This window comes from Geotrypetes seraphini, chromosome 4 (genome assembly GCF_902459505.1).
Source record: "Geotrypetes seraphini chromosome 4, aGeoSer1.1, whole genome shotgun sequence".
In the NCBI taxonomy this organism is placed as follows: domain Eukaryota; kingdom Metazoa; phylum Chordata; class Amphibia; order Gymnophiona; family Dermophiidae; genus Geotrypetes; species Geotrypetes seraphini.
In genome coordinates, this window is record NC_047087.1 from 137,322,756 (window position 1) to 137,348,345 (window position 25,590).

At 43.3% G+C, this 25,590-nt stretch overlaps 2 protein-coding genes across 4 annotated transcripts in view; both read right to left on the bottom strand.

Moving 5' to 3' along the window:
• The window catches only part of GATD3A (glutamine amidotransferase like class 1 domain containing 3A), a 158,123-nt gene that overhangs the window by 36,427 nt on the left and 96,106 nt on the right, over positions 1-25,590 (bottom strand). For 2 of the 3 annotated variants that reach the window (XM_033941461.1, XM_033941460.1), the window contains one exon: positions 16,165-16,257. In XM_033941461.1, the coding sequence (XP_033797352.1) occupies positions 16,165-16,257 (93 nt within the window). Of the gene's footprint in view, positions 1-4,068; positions 4,097-16,164; positions 16,258-25,590 lie in introns of those variants that run through there. The other variant, XM_033941463.1, reaches the window with a different exon arrangement.
• Positions 8,714-12,369, bottom strand: LOC117359076 (cadherin-23-like). Its single transcript, XM_033941250.1, has 2 exons — positions 12,234-12,369; positions 8,714-9,120 (listed from the first exon to the last, which is right to left on the bottom strand). Exons 1-2 carry the CDS (start codon positions 12,367-12,369, stop codon positions 8,714-8,716), a joined length of 543 nt encoding a protein of 180 aa, XP_033797141.1.

Here is a 25,590-nt window from a genome sequence, read left to right on the forward strand (position 1 = left end):
CATTAATTGTGGGAATTCCCAGCATTCTTTCCGTGAGCCTTGATCTGATTCTGGTAACGGCGCATAAATGTAAAGTAAATTCAGAGAGAGCGCCTCTCCTTCAATCTTCCACTCTCCCCAGCTATGTTCTCTCCCTCATTCTCAAACCGTCCGTGCCCTACCTTCAAACTTCTCTCTGGGAGTTCGCCAGCGCCCAGCAACAACAATTCATATTTGCTGTCAACCACAGCCTCGCAGTCTTCCCTCGATCACGTTCCCCCCCCCTCCTCGACACAATTTCCTGTTTCCAGTGGAGCCGGACGCGGCAGAGGCGGGTTCAAAGTACGTCACACAATTTTGAAGGTAGTACGGGGGACAGGGTGTGAGAGGTGCATGCCGGCCAGGAGGGGGATGGAGATACCAGGACAGGGGGTGCGGGTCTTGAGAAAGCTGTTTTATTGCTGCAGCCTCCTCCCTCATGCGCCTTAGCGCGCATGCGAACTCTGCCAGCCACATCCCAACAGTTCAGGACTCAGGGAACACGGGATTAGAGTGCCCATGCACACTTAGCATATTATTATTATAGATTATCGTGAAGGTCCTGGCCTTACAGCTGGCTCGCGTCCTCCCGCAGCTTGTCCATGTGGATCAAGCGGGTTTATATCTAGGCGCCAGGTAAGGGATAATGTGCGACATACTTTGAATGTGTTGTGGGAGGCCCAAATATTTAAGGGGGAGATAGCAGTGTTGGCAATTGATGCGGAGAAAGCATTTGATCGGGTTAGTTGGGAATTTCTCTGGGCTGTTATAAATAAAATTTTTTTGTATGTGGGTTCGAGCCCTCTATGCTAGGCCTAGGGCCAGTATTAGGATTAATGGGAGGTACACTGATTTTTTTCAATAGGGATAGGTACTAGGCAGGGGTGTCCGTTGTCCTTTTTGCTATTTGCATTGTCTATCGAGCCCTTACTGGCTGCGATTCGAGCACCCCCAGGACTGCAGGGTGTATGGGTGGGGGTTCAGGAGCATCGCATTGCATTATTTGCTAATGACATTTTATTGTATATTAGGGACCCGGAGGTTACATTACCCACTCTTTTGGATATATTTCATCTTTATGGGGGTTTAGCAGGGTTTGAACCCTTACCAATAAAAATGATTTACAAAAAATAAAAAAACATGGATAAGACGGAGTTGATGGGTGTTAATTTGGAGGACGGGGTGGAGAGGAGGATTCAACATAGATTTCCTTTTCGTTTGGCGGAGGCATCACTTCGGTATTTAGGGATTCATATTACAAGGGATTTTGGCACAACTTTATCAAACTAGTTATGGGCCTTTGTTGGCCTTAGTATAAAGGGACCTCCAGCAGTGGAGTGGGTTGTGGTTGTCTTGGCAGGGCCGCATAGCCATGTTGAAAATGAACATCCTACCCAGGTTGTTATTTTTATTTCAAACGCTTCCTATTCTCCGGAGGATAATGGCGGGATTGCAGATAATGTTTTTTCAGTTCATTTGGGGATATAAGGCCTCTCGGTTGGCAAAATGGGTTATGTGGGCTCCTCGAGAACAAGGTAGAAGGGCTATTCCGAATCGCCTCTGGTATTATCAGGTGGCTCAGCTTCGATTTATTTGGTTGGTTGTTGGAGGGGATTAATCTGGGGGTGCATATGGAGCAACATTGGATTGGGCCGCAGCCTTTGCGAGACTGGATGTGGGGGGCCTTGTCTATAGGGGCTAGGTTGTGGGAGGTAGAGAATTCATTTCTTAAACATCTAGTATTGTGGGGCAAAATGCAGAGGCAGTGGGGATGGGACGAGGAGATATCAACTTTGGCTGCTATACGAAGAGAATCCATCTTTGTAGTGGGTCGTACTTCAGGGGTCTTTGCTAGGTGGGAAGGGCTGGGTATTCGGGTATTTCATAAACTCTACAACATACCACTTCCAACCCACTTCAAATCTCCTGGGAGTGCTAATAGACAGAGGCTGTACAATGCAGCCACAAATCAACAAAACAATTAAAAAAAAATCATTCGTAGTCATGAGAAACCTGAGGTAAGTCAGAAAATTCTTCGATAGAAAACAATTCCAACTCTTGGTACAATCCCTAATCCTAGGTCTAATAGACTACTGCAACATACTATATCTCCCATGCACAGAAACCATGATAAAACAACTACAAACAATACAAAACACAGCCCTAAGACTGATCTACTCACTGAAGAAATTCGACAACATCACAGAGGCACATTACGACTCACATTGGCTCCCAATACAAGCGAGAATACACTTCAAATTTTACTGCCTACTATTTAAAGCAATAAACGGAGACAGCCCAGCCTATTGGAACAATCGACTAGTTCAATCCACCTCAACCAGACATAGGAGAACCTATGCACCAGTCACACATCCTCCAACCAAAAACGTCAAAAGAAAAAAACTGTACGACAACCGCCTAGCCACCCGAGCTGCAACACTTGACCAATAACTCTACAACCTATTGACCATGACCACAGTCTACAAAACCTTCAAGAAAGAAATAAAAACTCTTCTGTTCAAAAAACACATAAAACCGAACTAACACAATCAAGAATGTCCAAGCATCACCTGCAACTACTACATATGTACCTCCAACATCATGACAACTCAGATGTAATCCTTAGCAACTCAAAGAAATGTACAAACTACTCCCTAAATACTTCTAATCTCTGGACTATTCATTTGTAATCCGCATTGAACCGCAAGGTAATGGTAGAATAGAAATCCCTAATGTAATGTAATGTATTTCGTGATGTACTTCAAGGGCATAGGATGATCCCCTTTGCTACCTTGCAGGGGCAATATTCTTTACCACCTGGGGATTTTTTCCAGTATTTGCAGCTTCACCACTATATACAGGCCCAAGGATGGTTGGCGGAATCCCAGGGGAATCGGGAGCATGTGGAGAATTTCTGGCTATTGTTGAGTAGGGTACCTCATCCCATCTCAGTTCTGTATTCCTTTCTTAGGGGATGGACTAGGGGTAAGTAGGAGGTGGATCTAGGGTCTTACCTGACCGAGGGCTAATGGGACATTATTTGTTCTGAAATACGAAAAGCGTCTGTGTGTGCATTGGTTCAGGAAAATGCATACAAGATAGTATCTCAATGATATTATACCCCTGAAAGTCTCCATGCTATGTTTCCTAGTGTACCCAATGTTTGTTGGAGATGTGGGGGAGTAGGGGGTTCCTTTTTGCATATTTGTTGGACTTGTTCTATGGTGGGACCCTATTGGGCTATGATTACTGAGTGCTTGACTAGTTGGTTGGGGGAGATGGTACAACTCACACTTCAGACTTGTTTATTGGGTTTAACGAATTTGAGATTTGTATGGTGGTGCAGAAAATTGCTGCGCTTAGGGTTGTCTGCAGCTAAATATTTGCTAGCTTTTCATTGGAAAACGGGAATTGTACCATCCGAAGGAGAATGGAGGGACCGGGTTGGACATTTACTTCATATGGAATGTGTAACAGCTAAACAGCATGATTACTTTGATGTACATCAGCGGGATTGGGCCTTGTTCTTTAGGAAAATTAAGGGTTGACTGTCAGTGGAACTTTGGGTGGGTTTGGTGATGGAGGGTGATATGGATAGTATTTTCTTGGGAGGGATTTGCTGCATTCTTGGATGTCTATGGGAGAGAGGGGAGGGGAGGGATGGGGGAAGGTTGAGTTCTGCGGTGTTTTCTTTTTTTGTGCAGTATGAGTAGCACTAATCCATATGGGGAGTCTGTAATGGGCTTTGTATAGTGGATTGGACCTTGAATATATGCTTGTTCTGTATGTACTGCTTTGGTGTTGGTTTTTATTTTAATAAAAATTTATTGATATAAAAAAAAAAAAAAGAATATGCAGTCCACTTGCCAATTTGAAAGAGGATGTTTATTGATGCCATTTCCCAATCCTGTTTGGGTCAAAAAGAAAGCTGCACAGAAAGTCTATTGGCTACAGCCCCACTCCAAATAGAAAACCAAGGCTCACTTGCAGACCAGTGTGTGGAGTGCGCTTTCATATTTATGGCCAAGAGGTTTTAGGAAACATGTTGATAGAATGTCTAAATGGTTAAGATGGAAATCTGAAAAGATACAAAATCAATAAAGAATATCGCTTCAGGGGCTTGTTCTCGGAAAATTATGATTTATCACTTTAATAATTTTTAATTGTGCTGTAAATCCTCAGTGAGGTAGTAAGCCAAACAAGAGTACACATCCTAAGTAGGAAAGGACTCCAATGTTTGATGAAGCCCAGTTTTACCCTTAGGAAGGAACTTAGAATGCATGTGCAAGACCACACTATTGTTGAAAAGCTCTGTATAAGCTAGATCAGTTACTAGGGCCTGGTGCTCACTGATCCTGTGGGCTGTAGTAACCACCACCAAAAATAGCACTTTACATAATCTGGTATTTCAGGTGAAAGGTATCTCTATGGCTCGAAAGGAGCTTTCATCAGCTTAGTTAATATGGCTGAGATCCCATGAGACTGCAGGGGGACTTAAGGGGTTTTAATAGAAGCAGACACCATATGAAGCAAACAACTAAGGGCTCAGCAGAGATGGGTTTTCTTTGTACCCACTGATGGTAAGCGCTAATTACATTATGGTGAACCCTAATGGAGCTGGACTTGAGATCTGATTCTTAACAGTATAAGATACTTCCAAAAGATTTTGATTAGAACAAGAAAGGATCTAAGGTCTTGCCCTCAAAACAAAGGGCAAACCTCTTGCATTTAAAACTAAGATCTCCTAATGGAATCTATTCTGGAATACAATAGAACTTGAGACATTCTCCAGCAAATTCAAGGAATCTACTATTACCCTCTCAACAACCAAGCTAGGAGCAGTAGAGACTAGAGATGTAGTAGAGATCTCTTCTCCTGGGTGATGAGATCTAAGAAAAACTCTAATCTCCAAGGATCTGAGGAGATGAGTATCAGAAGTGGGAAACAAGTATGTTTTGGCAAATGGGGCATGATTAGAAAAATGCTTCCTTGGTCCTGCTTGAGTTTCAGTAGAGTTTTTACTATAAGAGGTATATAAAGATGAGTACAGAAGATCCTTCCCCTGTTGGAGAAGGAAGGCAGCTGAAGTTAGTCTGCCATGTGACTGTAGTCTGGAACAAAACTGTGGGACTTTCTTGAAGTGAGTGGAAAAGGGGGGTTTCCCTACTCTTGAAAGATCTTCTGGTCTATACCCATGTCCATAGACCACTTATGTGGTTGCAGGATCCAATTTAGTTTGTCTGCCAGACAGCTGTCTTTTCTCACCAGGTGTTAGTGGCTCCAAGCAACATCCCCTGGAATATGACCCATTTCCATATCCTACCTGCTTCCCGACATGAGTTACAATCCCATGCCTCCCTGCTTGTTGATGCACTTCAACCTGATCGTCTGTTTCAATTAGAATAATCTGATTTGTCAACCAGTCTCCAACAGCCTTTACAGTGCTCCAGTCTGCTACAGATCTTGAGTATGGAATCCATCCATCCATTTCAGGTTAAATGAGTCTGTTGTCAAAATATTTTGAATTAGAGGAATTTGGAAGGGAATCCCTTTGGCCAAAATTGGTTTAAACCATCCACCGGAATAGAGATTCCTTGGGAACCATGACACATCCTACAGGTTCCTTCTGGTCTGATGCCACTGGGAAAATAAGGTCCACTGAGTTGACTTCAAATGAAGGCACTCCATGGGAGTTACATGGATAGTAGAGACCAAATGGTTTGAAATTCTCATTATCTGCTGATACCTGCTGTCATATTTCTATGACCATTGAAACAAGCATGTCCATCTGCTGCTACAGAAGAAATGTGCAAATCTGAGTCATGTCTAGCAGGGCTCCTATAAATTCCAATCATTGTGATGGGTTTTGATGGAATAGTGACAAATTTATAAGGAATCCTGGTAGTTCTGGTGTACTGATTTTTTTTTTCCTTCTTGTGATGTGCTCTTAGCTATTTAATTGTCTCAGTGGGGAAACATGCACTTCCATAGAAGTGTGACAACTGCTAAGCATTTTGTGAAAACTCATGGTGCTGACAAGGCCAAATGGCTGTACATAATACTGGTATAGGTGTTTCACTACCTGGAAATCAGATACTTCCTATGACATGGATGAATCTGAATGTGGATATACACATTCTTCAAGTTCAGAGAGCACAGCCAAACTTCTTTCTGAATCATGGGAATGAAGGTGCCTAAAAAAAACACACTCAACTTTTGTCTGGCCAGATACTTATTCAGGGCCCTCAGATGTGGATTGAAATCCTTCCCTTTTTGTGATCAGGAGATACTTATAATAAAATCCCTGTCCTCTTTCTCTTGGTGGTACAGGCTCAATTGCATTGGCCTTTAAGAGGGGTAGAGAGTTCCTCTGTAAGTAGTTCCTGATCCTGAGATTTTAACTTTGATGCTTTTAGTGGGGAATCTAAAAGGAATCTTTCCAATTGTAGATGGTAACCCATCCAGACTATTTTCAGAACTTACTGGTCTAGTATTAAAATGGGCTTATCTTATATGGAAAAATAAAAAAAAAACAGCCTCTCTCCTACCAAAAAGTCATCCAAGACTTTTACAGGGATTGCAGCTACACTCTCTTGAAGCCAGTCAAAAGCTTATCCTTTGTTTTGACTGGAGAGCTGGCTGGGACTTTTAGGCCTTCCACTTCTGTGGGCAAGAGCGAGGTCCCTGAATTGTCTGGAATGCGCAAGTAGGAGAATACTTCTGCCTGCAAGAGTATAGGATCTCTGTTGTCCTCTGCTAAAATATTTCTGGATGAGGATACCAGGTTGGGAGTGAGCCTAAAGAATTCATGGTATCCAAGTGCTGCTTGATGAAATCAGCCTCCTGCACCTTCTCATCAAAAATGTTATTTATCTCCATGGTAAGGAACATCCACCAGCTTTTCCTGCACTGCTGATTAAAGGTCCGAGAACACCAGTCACCGAGATCCCAATCCCCAATGTGGAGGCCCTGGACACTGTACCATAAATATCATAGGTCACCCTGATCATGTATATTCTACACTCCTGTCCTTTGGCTATTAAATGACAGAGTTAATCAGCCTTCTCCTGAGGAAGTGTGTCTGTGACCTCCTCTATACTGTACATAACATTTGCCAAGTACATGCTCATTAAGAACTGATAAGAAGTTATGTGGAAGATATACCTCTCCTTGACATCTGCAGACAGAGTTTAACATAAGAGTATAAGCAGTGCCTCTGCTGGGTCAGACCAGAGGTCCATGACGCCCAGCAGCCCGCTCACACAGCGGCACATCAGGTCCAGGACCTGTATAGTAAACCTCTATCTATACCCTTCTAGCCCCTTTTTCTTCAGGAAATCATCCAATCCCTTCTTGAACCCCAATATCGTACTTTGTCCTATCACACCCTCTGGAAGCGCATTCCAGATGTCCACCACCCTTTGGGTGAAGAAGAACTTCCTAGCATTGGTTCTGAAACTGTCCCCTCTTAATTTTTCCGAATGCCCTCTCGTTCTTGTTTCTCTATGCCCTTCATGATCTTGTAAGTCTCTATCATGTCTCCTCTAAGTCTCTGCTTTTCCAGGGAAAAGAGCCCCAGTTTTTCTAATCTTTTAGCATATGAAAGGTTTTCCATAGCTTTTACCAATCGTGTCGCTCTTTTCTAGACCCTCTCGAGTATTGCCATATCCTTCCTAAGGTACGGCGACCAATACTGGACGCAGTATTCCAGATGCGGGCGCACCATCACACAATACAACGGCAGGATAACTTATTTCGTTCTGGTTGTAATACCTTTCTTGATAATACTTAACATTCTTTTTTTTTTTTTTGCACTTATCATATTTATCTTTGTTCTCATTACATATCTATCATTCCAAGGATATGTGAGTAGAGCTGGGAATTTCAGAAGGATGAAGGGGAAAGGGGAGAAAAACACACATACAATAAATTTAACCAGTAATATACAGTATATATAACATTTACCATTTCCTTTAACAGACCATTCCATAAACTCTCACTAAGGAAAAAAAAAAATCTTACACACTTAAACACTCCATACATCCAGAAATCCAGTGTATTTTCAGTTTTGCCTCTCCTAAAATAGGCTTGTTTGAATTTTGGTAAACCAGCAGAGCAGAACAGAAATGTTCTTTCCCAAGATGAAGACTCTTTTTTTTCCCCCCCGTAAGGTGACCTTGCAGATAGTGGTGGTCTCTATATTAAACTATTTGGTTCCAGAGATGCCCTTCCATTGCCAGTATAGAAGGCAGGACCTGGGTACCATGTTATGCATTTAGCCTGATTCCGCTCCCTTATCTGAGGCACATATGTCCACGCTGGCCAGCAATCGGTACACTAAAGCTGCAACACTTGAATATTAATGTTGCCTAAAGTCCCCGACTTAATGACTTTTTGTGGTTTTCATCCTACCCCTCCAGCTCCTTTCTTTTAACACTTTTTAAAATAGCTTTAACAATCATGAATGTAATGAGTCAAAGAAGAAATGTAAACAATTTTGAGCCAGTAGAAAGTGGATAGCCCTGATACAGTATCTGCAGGAGGAACTTGTCTAGCTTAGAATGTAAATTTATTGTAGCATGGGAGGAAGGTGAAGTTCTTTATCTGCCTCACTCTGTTCTTCCTTTCTTAAGTATCATCTCGTCTTGACTTAGACCAGTTTGCTCAACTGCTAGACGAGTGAGGCCACTTCTAGTCATAATTCTGTGATCTCCAATGGGCTTTCCATAATGGTCTCCCTCATTTTGTGCATAGGTGTAGACTTAGCCGATTCTGTACGAGCATTTCTGTCAGTAGAGGATCCGCTGTCTGCATTGAGGGTTTCCAGGGACCGGCCTAGACCTTTCTGATCGTCCTCTGGTAGGCTGTTAATGTCTGAGGTCAAGAGGGTACCTGTGCTACCATGAACTATGTGAATACCATCTGGTCCTTTCAGCTCAAAAGGCTGCTTGTGTCGAAAACGAAGGGTGCCTGAGCTGAAGTTTCTTTCTTCTTCATACAAATCATTCTGTATCAACTTGATGGGTCCTTCACGCATGATCTGGCCCAGTTTGGCAATACTGTCATACTCCTGGATGGCTGCTCGCAAGTATCTGTCATCTTCTGGTTACTTAACATTCTATTCGCCTTCTTGGAGGCCGCTGCGCACTGTGCCGACGGCTTCATTGTCTTGTCAACTATTACCCCCAAGTCCTTTTCTAGGGTACTTTCACCCATTACCAGCCCTCCCATCTTATAACTGTACTTTGGGTTTCTGTTTCCTACATGCAAGACTTTACATTTCTGTACATTAAACTTCATCTGCCATCTCGTCGCCCACTCTTCTAGTTTGTCCAGGTCCCTTTGTAAACCCTTACAGTCCTCTTTAGTCCCAACTCCACTAAATAGTTTGGTGTCGTCTGCAAATTTTATTACTTCGCACTTCGTCCTTGTTTCTAGGTCATTTATAAATACATTGAACAGCAGCAGTCCAAGTACCGACCCCTGTGGAACACCACTCGTGACCCTCCTCCAGTCTGAGTAGTGGCCCTTCACTCCTACCTTTTGCTTCCTACCCGCCAGCCAATTTTTGATCCATCTATGTACGTCTCCTTCTACCCCATGGTTCTTCAGTTTCAGTAGTAGGCGTTCATGGGGTACCTTGTCAAAGGCTTTTTGGAAATCTAAGTATACGATGTGTATGGGGACCCCTTTGTCCATTTGTTTGTTAATTCCTTCAAAGAAGTGCAACAAGTTCGTTAGGCACGATCTTCCCTTGCAGAAGCCATGTTGGCTTGTTTTCATCAGTTTATTCCTTTCTAGATGCTCATTGATGCTGCCCTTTATCAGCACTTCCGCCATCTTCCCCGGAACCGAAGTCAGACTTACTGGTCTGTAGTTCCCTGGGTCACCTCTCGATCCCTTTTTGTAGATGGGCGTAACATTAGCTATCTTCCAATCCTCCGGGATCACGCCTGTTTTCAGGGATAGGTTACAAACCTGCTGTAGTAGTTCTGCTATTTCCCCTTTTAGTTCTTTCAGTACCCTAGGGTGGATTTCATCCGGACCCGGAGATTTGTCAGTTTTTAGTCTATCTATCTGCTTATGTACGTCTTCGAGGCTTACCTCCATGGATGTTAATTTTTCTGCTTGATCTCCTTTGAAGATTTTTTCAGGTTCTGGCACGTTGGATGTGTCCTCTTTTTAAATACTGACGAAAAGAACATTTTTAGTCTATCCGCCACTTATTTTTCCTCCTTTCCTATCTCCATCATCCAGCGGTCCCTTGCCGGCTGCTTCCCCTTAACATATCTGAAGAACGGTTTGAAATTTCGTGCTTCCCTGGCTAGCCTCTCTTCACATTCTCTTTTTGCTCTTCTAACCATGCGGTGACATTCTTTTTGATGCTTCCTGTGCTCTTTCCAGTTCTCCCCAGTTTTGTCCTTTTTCCATTTCCAGAATGAGTGTTTCTTGTCTCCTATCGCTTTCTTCACTTCTTTAGTTATCCATGCCGGATCTTTTGTTCGGTTCTTTTTGCATCCTTTTCTAAATCTGGGGATATACAGATTTTGTGCTTCGCTCACCGTGTCCTTGAATAATGACCATGCTTGCTCTACAGTCTGCAATTTCTTTGAGCTGTTCCTAAGTTTCTTTCTTACCATTACTCTCATTGCTTTGTAGTTTCCTTTCTTGAAGTTTAAAATTGTCACTGTGCTTCTTTTCCCCTTCGATATTCTTACTTCAACTTTGAACTTGATCATATTGTGATTGCTGTTTCCCAACGGTCCCACTACTTCCACTTCCTTTGCAGGTCCTCCTAGCCCACTGAGGATTAGGTCCAGAGTGGCAATCCCTCTTGTTGGTTCTCTGACAAGCTGCTCCATAAAGCAGTCCTGTATAGTCTCCAGGAATCTGGTTTCCCTAGCGCATTTTGAGTTTCCAAGACTCGAGTCTATCCCGGGATAGTTGAAGTCTCCCATAATAATCGTGTTACCGCTTTTGCATTCTTGCCTCATCTCGGCTTTCATTTCTTCATCATTTGCTTCGGTTTGCCCCGGTGGATGATAGTACAGGCCCATCTTTATCTCGGGCCCATGCCTTCCCGGTATTTTAACCCATAGTGATTCCAATTTGTCGGTCGTCGCCGCTGTGTCCACTCTGGTTATCCTTTATGTATAGGGCTATTCCTCCTCCTTTCTGACCTGACCTGTCTTCGTGATAGAGTTTGTACCCCGGCAGTGCTGTGTCCCATTTGTTTTCTTCATTCCACCATGTTTCAGAGACCCCAATGATGTCTAGGTTTTCATTTTTAGCCATGATCTCTAATTCTCCCATTTTGCTCCTTAGGCTCCTTGCATTAGTGTACATGCAATTTAAGTCCTGGTATTTTTTTTGGCTTCATTTTCTTTTCCTGTGCTACGTTCTTCTTATCATCCTCTTTTTGAACTGTCAACTCTTGTTTTTTGCCCATTATGTCCTCCCTCTGTGCTACGTTCTTCTTATCATCCTCTTGATCTGTCAACTCTTGTTTTTTGCCAGTTGTGTTTTCCCAGCATTTTTCCCACTCAGTATCTTCTAGGGATACCTTCTTCCGAATCGTCGACACTTGTTCAACTGTCGGCTTTCCCCTTCTTCTTAGTTTAAAGCCTGCTCTATTCCTCTACTGACGTTGTTTGCTAGAAATCTAGTTCCTGCTGCGCTCAGGTGTAGTCCATCTCTCCTGAAGAGCTTATTCTTGCCCCAAAACGTTGTTCAGTTCCTCACGAAGTGGAACCCCTCTTCCTCACACCATCTCCTCATCCATGCATTTATTGATTGTAGTTCCGTCTGCCTCTTCACATCTGTCCTCGGTACTAGTAGGATCTCGGAAAACGCTATCTTCTGAGACCTCATGTTCAACTTCCTTCCCAGAATCTTGAACTGTTTGATCAGTGCATTCCTACTGTAGTCTCTCCTGCTGACATCATTTGTCCCGATGTGGATCATTACTGTAGTCTCTTCCGTCTCTGCTCCTTCTAGGATCCTTTCAATTTTGTTGATGAAGTCTTTTGCTCTTGCTCCTGGAAGGCAGGTCACTAGTCGATCCTCTCTCCCTCCTGCTATGTGGCTATTCCACTTGCCTTAATATTGAGTCTCCCACTAGGATCGCAGACTTTCCTTTTTTCAGTTTTCGCTCCGGTCGCAGGTCTGTGTCCTCAATGTGCTTCGCTGCTTCCTCTTCTAGGCATCGGCAAGACCTTGCCTCCCCTTCCTGCGGGATTCCTCTATGGGTTTCTTCTTCTTTGGAGTCAGATTGTTCTTGTTCTCCATTCCATGTGGGTGTATCTTCGTCTTCCCTAAGGTGTTCATGTTCTTCCACCCTCCTGTAGGCATTCTCAATGAACTCCTCGAGCTCCCTGACTTGTTCATCAATGTGCCTCTCTCTCATAGGGTCTTCAGCTGTCCTAATTGGGTCTTCTACGATGTAAAGTCCCTCAAGTTCCTGAATCCTGTACTTCAGCCGAAGATGAATAATGATCTTGGACGAGAGCAATGGCCCTGATCTGTCTGTGAGGAATGAGAGAGTAGAGGTCACCTATAAGTCACCTATAAGTAGTCTCCACTGCCCTTTGCTAAAATATCTCTTAGAAGAAGCTGCCAAACCAAAAGTGGGACTGGAGAAAATCTTAATCATCTCTGATTACTGCTTCATATTAGCAGCCTCTTGCATTTTCTTGCCAAACAGATTCTCTCCATGGTAAAGCATGGCACAGCATTGTTCTCCAGTTGCTCCTGCACTTCAGGCTTGAGGTCTGAGGTCTAAAGTAGAGAATAACACGATGGCGGTTACCCGCGGCTAGCCGCGTTTAGCCGCGGGTAACCCGCCGGAACGGGGAAAGAAAAATGGCAGTCGCTGCGGGGACAGGGACAAGGCCATTCACCGCCCCATGGAGCGGTGAATGGTCTTGTCTCCGCAGTGAGGCATCAAGGATCGCGCAATCCCCGCAGCCACCGCCCGCCCGCAGCGTTTAGCCAGTTCCCTCCCTCCACCTCACCTTATAATCCGAGTTTGCCTGCTTCCTTTTTCCCGCGCGGCTGCGCGAGTCGATCAATCTTCTCCTCTGACGCAACTGGAAACAGGAAGTTGCAGGAGAGGAGAAGTATGATCGACTCGCGCAGCTGCGCGTGCGCGTCTTTTTGAATGCGTGCAGCTCGGGGAAAAAGAAAGCCGGCAAACTCGGGATATAAGGTGAGGTGGAGGGAGAGTGGGGGCTGCCGCGCGATCGCGTGTGTTCCCGGCTCAAAATAGGAAGGAGGGAGTGAAAGGAAAAAAATTCTGGGCCAAGGGGATGAAGAGGGAAAGAAAGATACCCACAGCAGGAAAGAAAGGGGAAGACAGGCAGGTGAGCCAGATGCTGGAAGCAGGGGGGGGAAAAAAGAGGGAAAGAAGCTAGATGGGGTTGAAAAGAAGAGACACACTGGTATGGCAGAGGAAGATAGGGGAAATCTGGACACAGGAAGGTAACAGAAAGAGGGGAAATTATGTGCATGGGGCATAGGGACAGAGACATAAAGACGGCATGCCATGGGGATGGTATATGGACACAGGGGGGGGGGGGCAATGACAGATACATAGGGGAGATATTAGAAATGGAGAAAAGAGGAACACAGAAACGAGATGGTTTGTGGGGATGGGACAGGGACCGAGCTCGCAGGCTCCAGCGGCTTGCACAAATTACATTGTAACGTGCCACGAAAATAAGAGGGAGGGAGGGAGGTAGATAGATAGGCCACGCCAGAGGAGCTGAAGGGTGGTAGAAAGGAACAGATGGTAAAGGAGGGAAGGGTGGTGAAGGAAAGGAATAGAACAGACATTGAAAGAGAATAGAGAGGAACAGACCCTGAAGGGAAATGTGGAAGACAGAGTGGGGAGAAGATGCTGGAAGGGAAGAAGACAGATGCCAGACTATGGGGGAGCGGAGGGAAGAAGATGGGTGCTAGACCAATCGGGGGAGGGTGAAGGGAGAGGCACAGTAACAGCAAATGGAAGACGCAGAGAGAAGACACACAGTGGATGGAAGGAATTGAATGAGAAGATGTGGAAAGCAGAAACCAGACAACAAAGGTAGAAAAAAAATTCTATATATTTATTTATTTTTTGCTTTAGGATAAAGTAGTATATTAGTTGTGTTGATAAAAATTTATAAATTTATAAATCTCTTTCTCTAGTTCAGCAGCAGGAACTTTGATTTATAAGAACGGAATAAGCTAAATATTAGAGTACTAAGGCTTATATAGATGTTGCGGGGACGGTGACGGGGTGGTGAATGGGATGGCAGTGGCGGTGACGGGGCGGTGAAAGGGATGGCAGTGGCGGGGCGGTGCAGAGGATGGTGGGCCGGAGACGGGGACAGATTTTATCCCCGTGTCATTCTCTAGTCTAAAGCCATATAAATCTGTGAACATCAACCCCTTTTGTGAAGGATCTGCATGCCATATTGAAAATGCAAGTTGCTCTGACCATATACATTCTAAAATCCTGCTCTTTTGTCTCTAGCTTGGGGAGTTTACCAGCTTCTCCTGGAGGAGAGCGTCAACTCCATCACACTGTGCATGATATTCCACAAGTGCATGCTCATATAGTATAGAGCTGGTAAAAAGCTATGGGGGTTGTAAGCATAACATTCTGATAAAACCTTTTCCTAAAAGATTTCAATTACATCTCTCTCCAGGGGCACAAAGGAATGGGTCTTTGTATTTTTATCTCTTTTTGAGAGCTTCTTATGGCTTTAGAAAGTATTCCAGGTGCAACTGGTATGGCTCAGAAGAAGCAAATTGTCAACTAAATCAAAGGCTGCGCTGAGGCAAAAGGAGACAATAATTGTTATTTGATTTAACTCAGTTTTACATCTGAGTTCATTTAGGAGGCCAAAGAGAAAGGTTTCTGTGCAGTAGCCAGATTGAAAGTCAGATTGGGTGGAGCACACTTGTTTATTCCAAAAAAAGTTGTAATTGTACTTCTTTCTCCAGAACTTTAGAAGCAAAAGGAAGATTGGAGATCAGTCGATTGATAAAGGGTAAATGGTGATCCAAAGATGGCTGCTTTAACATTGTCAAAAATGTGCTTGCTTCCATAAAAATGGAAATAATCCTGTAGATAGTCTATTGCTGATGACAAAAGAGAAATGGATGGAGGCCAGAATGGATACTTGATGGAGAATGGAGATAAAAGCATTGGCCTGTGTAAAAGCAGAAAACGAAGCAAGAATTTTAGTCAAGGAAAATTCTGTAACTGGATGGAAGACCAGATATGAGAGGGAGGGATGATAAGGGTGTGCTCTCTTAGTCTTCAGCAGCTGGCGTCATTTGTGACCGCTGGACTCTCCTGCCAAGATTCAAACTCATAACCAACAGACTTTCCTGTCTCAATCACCGCAAGCCCCAGCAAATCAGGTTTATGGACCCACTATATATAAAGGCAAATCGCACACTTTACAGCATACTCTGAAGAAAGACACAGCATGATGGCTGAAACATACGTTCTACCTATCCAGATGTGGCAAGACCTGGAAAAATGCATCAGTCAGGATGATAAGGGTGCTCTGTTATGTTTGGGAGAAAGACAAGATTGAATGGTCAATGATAAGAATGATTTCCTAATACTGAACATTTTTCCTGAAAGAAGGAGCCTAGAGAGAGTAAGGGGTCTTCAATGATTAAAAAAAAACAAAACCCAAAACCCCAAGATGTTCCTAGTAAGTGAAGAGAATAAGTTGAATACATGTTTTTAGATTTAGAATTATAGGAATCAATAAGCCTTTTTTGTATGGGAAATCTTTGTAATAGTGTTGCTTTAATACTTCGTATTTTCAGAAATCTTCAGAAGATTTTGATCTCCATCACAGACTCTCTGCTTGGTATAGTTGCCTCTTTAGGAAATAAAGTGCCAGATGATAGCATCTATTATTACAACTTGTAATTTACAAAGCGTACACGCATACCAGATGAGCACCTGAGATACATGGGAATCTACCACATAAGGTATATGCATGTACCAGATGAACACAAGATAAAAAATGCGATACCAAATGCTTACAAGTAACAGAAAAGTAACAAGGACATATGAAATATACATATATTCAAAAACATGTAACATGCACAGACAAATAAAAAGTTGTGTATACATACCCAATAGGTTTACCAGCTTTGTGGAAATCCTGAAGCACACGCTCAACCTCTTTGTTCATTTTACAGGTTTCTCCATCCACAGCAAAAGTAGACCTGTAATAATAAGAGTCTTCACTGGCAGCTATTATAACACAGCTTTCAGGCTCACTATGTACTTTTCATATCTCAAGGGAAAGTAGGTAAAGCACAGTTACTTACCGTAACAGGTGTTATCCAGGGACAGCAGGCAGATATTCTCTACATGTGGGTGACGTCACCGACGGAGCCCCCTAGTGGACGTTTTCGCAAGCAGACTTGCTTGAAGACCTTCAGGCTTGCGCATGTGCGTGTGCCTCTCCCGCCCTGCCTAGGGAATGTGTCTCCTCAGTGTGTCCTTAGTTCAGATAGCAAGCAAAGAAGCCAACCACGGGGAGGTGGGTGGGTTGCGAGAATATCTAACTGCTGTCCCTGGATAACACCTGTTACGGTAAGTAACTGTGCTTTATCCCAGGACAAGCAGGCTGAATATTCTCTACATGTGGGTGACCTCCAAGCTAACCAGAAAGGGATGGAGGGAGAGTTGGCAATTTAGGAGAATAGATGTTGCAAAACTGACTGGCCAAAGTGGCTGACACACCTGGAGAAAGCATCCAGATGGTATTGAGAGGTGAACGTATTGTGACAAACCTCTATCTACCTTGATGTAATTTGCTCTCCTCTACCTATTTCTTATGTAACCTCTCTCTTCTTGCATCCTGTACTTCGCTGATTGTCTAGCCTTCTTCGAATGTGAACCGCCTAGAAGTCTTTCGACCATGGCGGTATAGAAGAATAAAGTTATTATTATTATTATTAAACCCAAGTCCATTTTGGGTTTTGTCTATGACAAACCCAAGTCTGGTCCGGGTTTTGCCACAGGGATAGGGAAGAAATACACTATACCCCTATGCAAGAGAGCTGACCAAGTAGAATCACACACCACAGAGTTAGCTGACTACTGCTTAGGCACTGAAGGGAAGTCAGAAGAGGCAGGGCAGGAAAAGTTGAAGCAGGAAACCTGTGCACAGTTTAAACCTGTCCCTAAGCCTGCTAGAAGATTACTGCCTTTCCAGCAGCCTATTCATACAAGAGTCAAGGCTGGAAAGGAACCTACACTTAGCCAGATGGAACAAGCCTGTGTGTGGAAGGCCCTTCCCCCACCTAGGCTGAGGGGGAGTGTCTCTCCACAGCTTAAAACGAGGCAGGGCAGAACATCAGGGGGGGCAAGCAGAGTAGAGGCAAATGGGAGAGAGTAAGCCTGGAGGGAGCTAGCCACTCTCTCTTTGCCCGGTGGTCTGAAGGTACAGAGTGGCAGATGGTGGATGCAGAGGAGCTTGCTTCTGCCTTTGATAGTTGGGAAGGAACCCCAGGGGAAGCCATGGATACCCAAGAGAGTCTGGTAGGACCGGAGGTTTTTCCCATGGACATTGAAATGCAATAAGAGATATGTGTAGTGCCTTTGCCCCAATCTCTGAGCCTCCAGAGAAGACAGAGTTTTGTTTTGAAGGGTATTTGTATGTCTCTCCCTTTATAGTGAACTTTAAGTTTGAGCCTGAGAGCTTTATTTTGAGGCTAACAAATGTTTGGAAGTATTTTCCTGTGAGCTGCTAGGCTGAGCTGGGCACTGTCACCTGCCGGGGCCTCAGAAAGCTTGTGGAGGACCACCGACAGGTGGCAGCACGTCCCTGGCGCGGCTCCCAATGGGGGAGACCCCAAAAGGTGATCAGGTACCTTGGCTTCACTACAAACAATAAACAGCCAACACCTGCTCAGACAATTATCAATGGTTTAATTTATCAAAAATCAAAATCAAAAACTACTACACTGGCTTTCCTCCTTTCAAAAGCAGTTATAGTAACCAGTTATAGTTCAGTAAATAAACTAAGGTTTTGTCCCAGGTAAGTAACACAGGCTCAGTCACTATTCTGGCAGCTTCACACAGCTTCAAACCAGAAAGAAAAAAAACCCCACAAACAAAGAAAAACACTTTTCCATGTCTTCCTGCAGACCTGGGCTTTTACCAATATAGTCCTGTTCTTCACCAGGCTCTTTACAAAACAGTTCACACAATCACACTTTAAAAAAAATGAAGTATTGTAAGCTTGGCTTTCTTACATAGCAGCAACTCTCCAGCCTAGTAAGACTGGGCACAGAATTGCTGGGTCCCCTTTTATAATGGCTTTTGCAAGCACCCACAAAGACCCAACCCTAGCTCTTCGGGGATCCTACCCCAATTCTGAAAGTCACTGGGTTTCCCTGTAGCAAAAAGAAAGCACCAACAGAAACTTACACCAGCTTTCTCCTGGCTTGCTCACAGCTGGTGTGGAGCAGCTTAATCAGTGCTGAGCATGGATGCAGCACTGCTCTTCAGCCCAGTCTCCACTGCTGTGCCAAACAAACAAAATAACTTTCTTCAACAAAACAGTTCCTCAACAAAATTGTCCTAACAAAATTCCCAAAAAAGGAAAATTCAGATTATTGGCAAAAAACTATTCAAAATATTAAAAGATCTAACTAACACCATACCCTATTTGACCACTAACAATAACTTCTCCCCTTCAGCCTCCCTCCTAGCTGAACACTTCAAGAATAAAATTACAAACACCAGAGCTACTCTCATTAGTAACCCAACCCACCTACTCGAAGTCACAATACTCCCCACAGAAAATGAATCTTGTGCTGCAGACAGATCTTGGTCCCAATTCCCTAAGATACATTGGACCGAATTCAACAAACTCTACAATAAGTACAGCCACGCATCATGTAAACTCAACCACTGCCCGCCATATCTCCTGTCATCAGCGAGCACTAAGTTCCGTACCTTACTCCTACACTGGATACAAACCATGCTCACAGATGGCATTTTCCCGAATGACCTCAGCGAAATCATCATCACCCCAATCTTAAAAGACCCAAAAGGACCAACAGACCTCTCATCCAACTACAGACCAATAGCCTCAATACCTCTATATATCAAACTAACAGAAGGATTAGTAGCCAAATTCCTCACCAACTATCTCGAGGACCATAACTTACTCCATCCCACGCAATCCGGCTTCAGAACTAACTTCAGCACAGAGACACTACTAGGCTCCCTTATCGACACAGCAAGACAACACCTCAGCACTGGAAAAAAAATGTTTTTTCTTCTGCTGCTCTTACAGTTGGACCTGACGGCGGCATTTGGCCTGGTAGACCATAACATCCTACTGCAAATCTTGGACTCAATAGGCATCTCAGATAAAGTATATTCATGGTTTTAAGGTTTCTTAAAATCCAGAACATACAAAGTAAAATCAGACAAAGAAAAATCCAAACCTTGGTCCAACCCCTGCGGCGTTCCACAAGGGTCCCCACTGTCCCCTACTCTCTTCAACCTATATACAGCCTCTCTTGGCATTTACCTGAACAAACAAGGCCTATCCTCTTATAGCTATGCTGATGACATCATCATCCTCATTCCTTTCGACCAACTAATGCTCTTAATGTCAGACACACTACACAGAACTCTAGCTACAGTTACGATTTGGATGGAAGACCACAAACTGAAACTCAACCCAGACAAAACTAAATTCATTCTCCTAGGAAATAACAAAATCCCAACCATAACCAACTTAGAAATCAACTCTATCAACAACCCTTTGCAAACCACCCTAAAACTTCTAGGTATGACTATTAACAGAGGCTGCACCATGCAACCACAAATTAACAAAACAATACAGAAATCTTTCGCAGTTATGAGAAACCTTAGACAAGTCTGAAAATTCTTCGAAAAAACACAATTTCAGCTCCTAGTATAATCTCTAATCCTAAGTATCCTAGACTATTGCAACATCCTCTATCTTCCCTGCCCTTCAATAATGATTAAACAATTACAGACAATTCAGAATACAGCTCTGAGACTCGTCTATTCATTGAAAAAACATGATCACATTACTGAGGCATTCATCAATTCTCATTGGCTTGCAATCCAGGAAAGAATACAATTTAAATTCTACTGTATACTATTTAAAACTATAAATGGAGACAGCCCAACCTACCTAAACGACCGCCTCATCCAAACCACCTCTACCAGGCATAGAAAAACACACACCCCATTCACTTACCCCCCAATCAAAGAAGTAAAACGGAAAAAACTATACAACGGACTACTGGCCACTCAGGCAGCGAAGATAGACAACCAAGTCTCCAACCTATTGACAACAACCCCAGACTACAAGATGTTCAGAAAGGAAATAAAAACTATACTCTTCAAGAAATCCCTTAATAAAGCTTAATACCATGATAAAGCTTAACCCCCCTCTTACCATCCCCTCCCTAACCCCAGATCCTACTTTTCCCTCTCTTGGAAACCTTCTCTGATCTAACGTTGTAACCCTTCTTCCATAACACTTTTTGTAATCCGCTTTGAACCGAAAGATAATGGCGGAATAGAAATCTGTAATGTAATGTAATAAAACAGTACTGTGTCAGACCAAGAATAAACCATAGATAGATTGGTTGTAAACATACACATCCAGGATGGGAGGGTGGGGGAGGGGGTATGTTTTGGAGTTGGTTTAAAGGGTATGAATTGATTGTTCTTGAAGGTATTTATTTATTGTTGGAAGAGTGGGGGGAAATAATTTTCCTTTTTATAAATTATTTTAAGTTTAATGTGCTTTAATTTTAATATTATATGTAAGAGTATTAATTATTGTGCACATCTGTAGTAGAGAATGACATGGTGACAAAATTCATCACTGTTCCCGTCCCCGCGGATAACCACGGGAAATAATCCCATGTCATTTTCTAGTGTCTATTTCATCCTCGGTCTTTCTACACCAGCATTCTTCAAAGCAAAGCTTGCGGGTCAGTGGTTGTGCCCAATTATACTCTGATTCTTTCCTCTCTCCTTAAAGAATGACATGAAGATGTTTTCCTGCGGTTATCCGCGGGGACGGGAACGGTGATGAATTTTGTCATCGTGTCATTCTCTAATCTGTAGTTTAAAAACTGAATAAAGAATTAAAAATAATAAGAATAAACCATAGATAGATCGGTTGTTAAGAAAAAACCCAAGTGGGTTCCACCTGGTCCTAATTATACCATTTTATAAATGTGTGATAAGAGATATACAAAATCTTGAAAAAATTTTAGGAAGAAAACCTTATCTATCAAGATCTGAGAGATTGGCAGGTACTTCCCTTTCTACGAATGAGCAGAAAGTAATCAAGCCAGCAGACAAAGGTGGAGGAATCATGATTTTAGATAGGAATAACTACATTGGCTTAAGTTATGCAACAATTAGAAGACAGAAATTATTATGAGTTTATTACCTAGTGATCCAACTATTAGGTTGCAAAAGGAAATTAAAGGTGTTGTAGACCAGGGGTGCCCAAATGACGAAGGGGTTTCGTCAGCCGTAAGGCGGAAGTCATTATGCCATTGTATAGATCCATGGTGAGGCCCCACCTGGAATACTGTGTACAATTCTGGAGGCCGCATTATTGCAAGGATGTGCTGAGACTGGAGTCGGTGCAGAGAATGGCCACCCGGATGGTCTCGGGACTCAAGGATCTCCCATACGAAGAACGGCTTGACAAATTACAGCTATACTCTCTTGAGGAGCGCAGAGAGAGGGGGGACATGATCGAGACGTTCAAGTATCTTACGGGCCGCATCGAGGCGGAGGAAGATATCTTCTTTTTCAAGGGTCCCACGACAACAAGAGGGCATCCGTGGAAAATCAGGGGCGGGAAACTACGAGGTGACACCTGGAAATTCTTTTTCACTGGAATAGTCTTCCACTGCAGGTGATTGAGGCCAGCAGCGTGCCTGATTTTAAGGCCAAATGGGATCGGCACATGGGATCTATTCACAGGGCAAAGGTAGAGGAGGGACATTAGGGTGGGCAGACTAGATGGGCCGTGGCCCTTATCTGCCGTCTATTTCTATGTTTCTATGTTTCCTGTCTCCCCGAGCCAGGCCATGCACGTACAAGCGCCGGACCCACAAGCTTTCACCTCTAATGTCAATTCTGACATTGGAGAGGAAGTTCTGGGTCAGCCAGTCGCTGCCTGGCTGGCCTGGAACTTCCTCTCGGACATCAGAATTGATATCGGAGGTAAAGGCTTGTGGATCCGGCGCTTGTACACGCCAGGCCTGGCTCAAGGAAGCAGGGAGAAATCGGCATGGTGGCTTTTGGGGGGCAGGGAGAGAGAAAAAATCGGGGAAGTGGAGAAATCGGCGTGATGCCTTAGGGGGGAGGCAGGGAGAGGAGGAAAGAAAGAAAAATAGGCAGGCAGTGGGAGAGAAAGAAAGACAGAAATAAAGAGGGAAGCAGGGGGAGAAAGATAGACAGAAATAAAGAGGAGGAAGGGGGAGAGAGAAAGAAAGACAGGCAGGCGGGGGAGAGAAAGAAAGAGAAACAGAAAGAAAAGGGGAGGGGCAGAAAGAAAGAAATATTGGATTTACAGTCAGAAAAAGGAAGTGCAACCAGACTCATGAAATTACCAGATAAAAAGGTAAGAAAAATGATTTTATTTTCAATTTAGTGATCAAAATGTGTCTGTTTTGAGAATTTATATTTGCTGTCTATATTTTGCACTATGGCCCCCCTTTTACTAAACTGCGATAGTGTTTTTTAGCGCAAGGAGCCTATGAGCGTCGAGAGCAGCACAGGGCATTCAGCGCAGCTCCCTGCGCTAAAAACCGCTATCGCAATTTAGTAAAAGGGGAGAGCGTATATTTGTCTATTTTTGTATAGTTGTTCCTGAAGTGACATTGCATAAAGTCATCTGCCTTGACCTCTTTGAAAACCCGCAGAATATAAATGATAATTAATATTTTCTCTGCGTATAGTGTGTTTTGTGGTTTTTTTAAATTTTATTGTTGGTAGATCATTTTTACTTGGTCATTTTAAAAGTAGCTCACAAACCCAAAAAGTGTGGGCACCTCTGCTGTACAGCCATTTCTTGTATGACTGGATGAGCTATATTTATCATTTTTTTTAGTTGTTTAAATTCATGTAGAAATAAATGGCTAGACTGAACCTAATGACTTCATTAACGCATTTCCCTTTTTTAAACCTTATACAAAACACAGCAATAAAGATAATTTCAGGCTCAAAAAAATTTGACCATGTTACACCTTTACTGCAAAAAGCTCACTGGTTGCCAATAACATATAGGATTACATATAAAATAGCTCTTCTAGTCTTCAAGACAATACAGACCAACACACCGGCATTTATAGATAGGCTTCTGATTCCACATAACTCATCGAGAGTTCTTAGATCATCTTCACAATTTACCCTTAACATTCCTTCCTTGAAAATTATCGGAACACGCCGTGCTTCTATCTTTTCTGTAACAGCTCCGATGACTTGGAATTCTCTTCCTTTATATATATGACTTGAACAAGATTTGCAGAAATTTAAGAGTAGCTTAAAGTGCCTTCTTTTTAAAGAAGCCTTTAATTGAAAATATAACAATTTCTGCCATCTCCAAAACAAGATTTCCAATAGCTCTCTTATTTGACCCCACTTCTGCCAGCAATCTTCTTCTTCTACCCTCCCTTACTTCCTTTATATGTACTTTTTCTTCAAAAAATTGTATTTCCTTCCCTCTTTCCTATTGTTTCCCGTGGTTTTAAAAAGCAATTACCCATGTAGGTCTGATCAATGTATTATGTATAAGTGATTTCTCTAAAATCATATTTTTATTTTTTGTACAACGCTTTGTAATTTGGAAAAGCGTTCAATCAAATAATATGAATAAACTTGAAACGTTAAGCTGGCGTTAGTTTTACCGCGTAGCACAGGGTTTGCGCGTGCTAAAAATGCTAGTGCACCTTAGTAAAAGAAGGGGTTAATTTTCTGCACCACCAAATTTCCCCATCCCGCCCCACCCGTTTACTTTTTCTTGCCACTTGTCTGGAAAAAATTTCTGGGGAGAACACTGCAGTACTCCCCTGATATTTGCAGGGGTTCCATTCCAGGACCCCCCCCCCCCCCACGAATTTTGAAAATTGTGAATACGGTTTTTAGCAGGGGAGACGCGCGGTATGCTCCGACCACCTCTTCCTGTACTAAAGTCGGGCCTCACCAATCAGGAGCTGCGTGTCAAAGCAGCGCCTGATTGGTGAGGCCCGACTTTAGTAGAAGAAGAGGCAGTCGGAGCATACCGCGAGTGATTTTCTTCACTTGCTGGCATTCCGGCTGCCCTCTCTGGCTGCCCTCTCCTGCCCGGTCATTCGCAGTTGGAAAATACCGCGAATGCCTGGGACCACAAATCACGGACCATGAATTCGCAGGGGAGCACTGTATACCAATATCCTGCAATTGGATGACTTGGTCATTATCAAAAATATTATCAAGAGGAGAATGAAAGATTAGGTTACTCATCTCTGTTAATCTTCCTTCTTGTAAATATCCTCTGGAAGCTTCACCGGTGGGTTGTGCATCTATTCCAGCCTTGGCTGCAGAACTTAGAAATAACCTCTGCATCTGCAAGGTCACCTGTGGGGATACTCCCCTTGAAGCTCAGTAGGTAGCAAAGCCAGGAGTATCTAATACAAACACAACACACAAGAAAAAGAGAGGGGGGTGTTGGGACTCCCCCGCTACAAATCAATACTGCTCATGATAACCAAATACATAATCAACGAACGCCAAAAAAGGCCAAGGTAGCATAATAAGAAATTGTAACATTTCTCACCTGCAAAACTGAGTAACAGATCACTAAAGAATACACAGTCTAAAGAGATGGGGCACCACCCCAGGACCCTTAAAACCCCATAAGCTTACATAAAAGGACACTCATGGAAATTTTAGTGAGGCTAGTCAAAGATAGAAAGCCAACTTACCAGTTACTGGCAGGCAACCTGTGAATCAGACAAAATAGATGGGCGGGTGTGAAGCGTATGTAATTAAGTATGTTTACTATTTACAAAATTTACTTTATATTGTCACTAATATTTAATTTGTATGTATTAAGGTATCAATCTGTATGTATTAAGGCTTTGTACATCGCTTAGTGATTTAAAATAGGCGATTCATTAAGAATAATTAAACTTGAAACTTCCAGAGGATATTTACAAGAAGGAAGATTAACAGAGGGAGTAACCTAATTTTTCATTTTTGTATAACAACCTCTGGAAGCTTCACAATACATCAGGGGGGACCGATGCCTCCGCTGCCAGGACTAAAGCCCCAAAAGCTGCATCATGCTTGGCCGCCCCATCAAGTCTAGAAAACTTGGAACAGTATGACAAGAGGCACAAGTGGCTGCCCCACAAAGCACATCAGGCGAGACTGCATGGGATTCAGCCCACGAGGAAGCTAGTCCTCTGGTAGAGTGAGCCTGCATCCCAAAGGGAGGCTTCTTCCCTGCTGACACATAAGCAGCAGAAATGGCAGCATGGAGC

What these genes read in the sequence shown, in the direction of transcription:
- LOC117359076 (XM_033941250.1), bottom strand. Translation starts at nt 12,369, where the DNA reads ATGCCTACAGGAGGGTGGAAGAACATGAACACCTTAGGGAAGACGAAG. An exon ending in CCGCAGGAAGGGGAGGCAAG is followed by an intron (nt 9,121 to 12,233) that starts GTCTTGCCGATG and finishes TTAAGTAACCAG; the next exon opens with AAGATGACAGATACTTGCGA.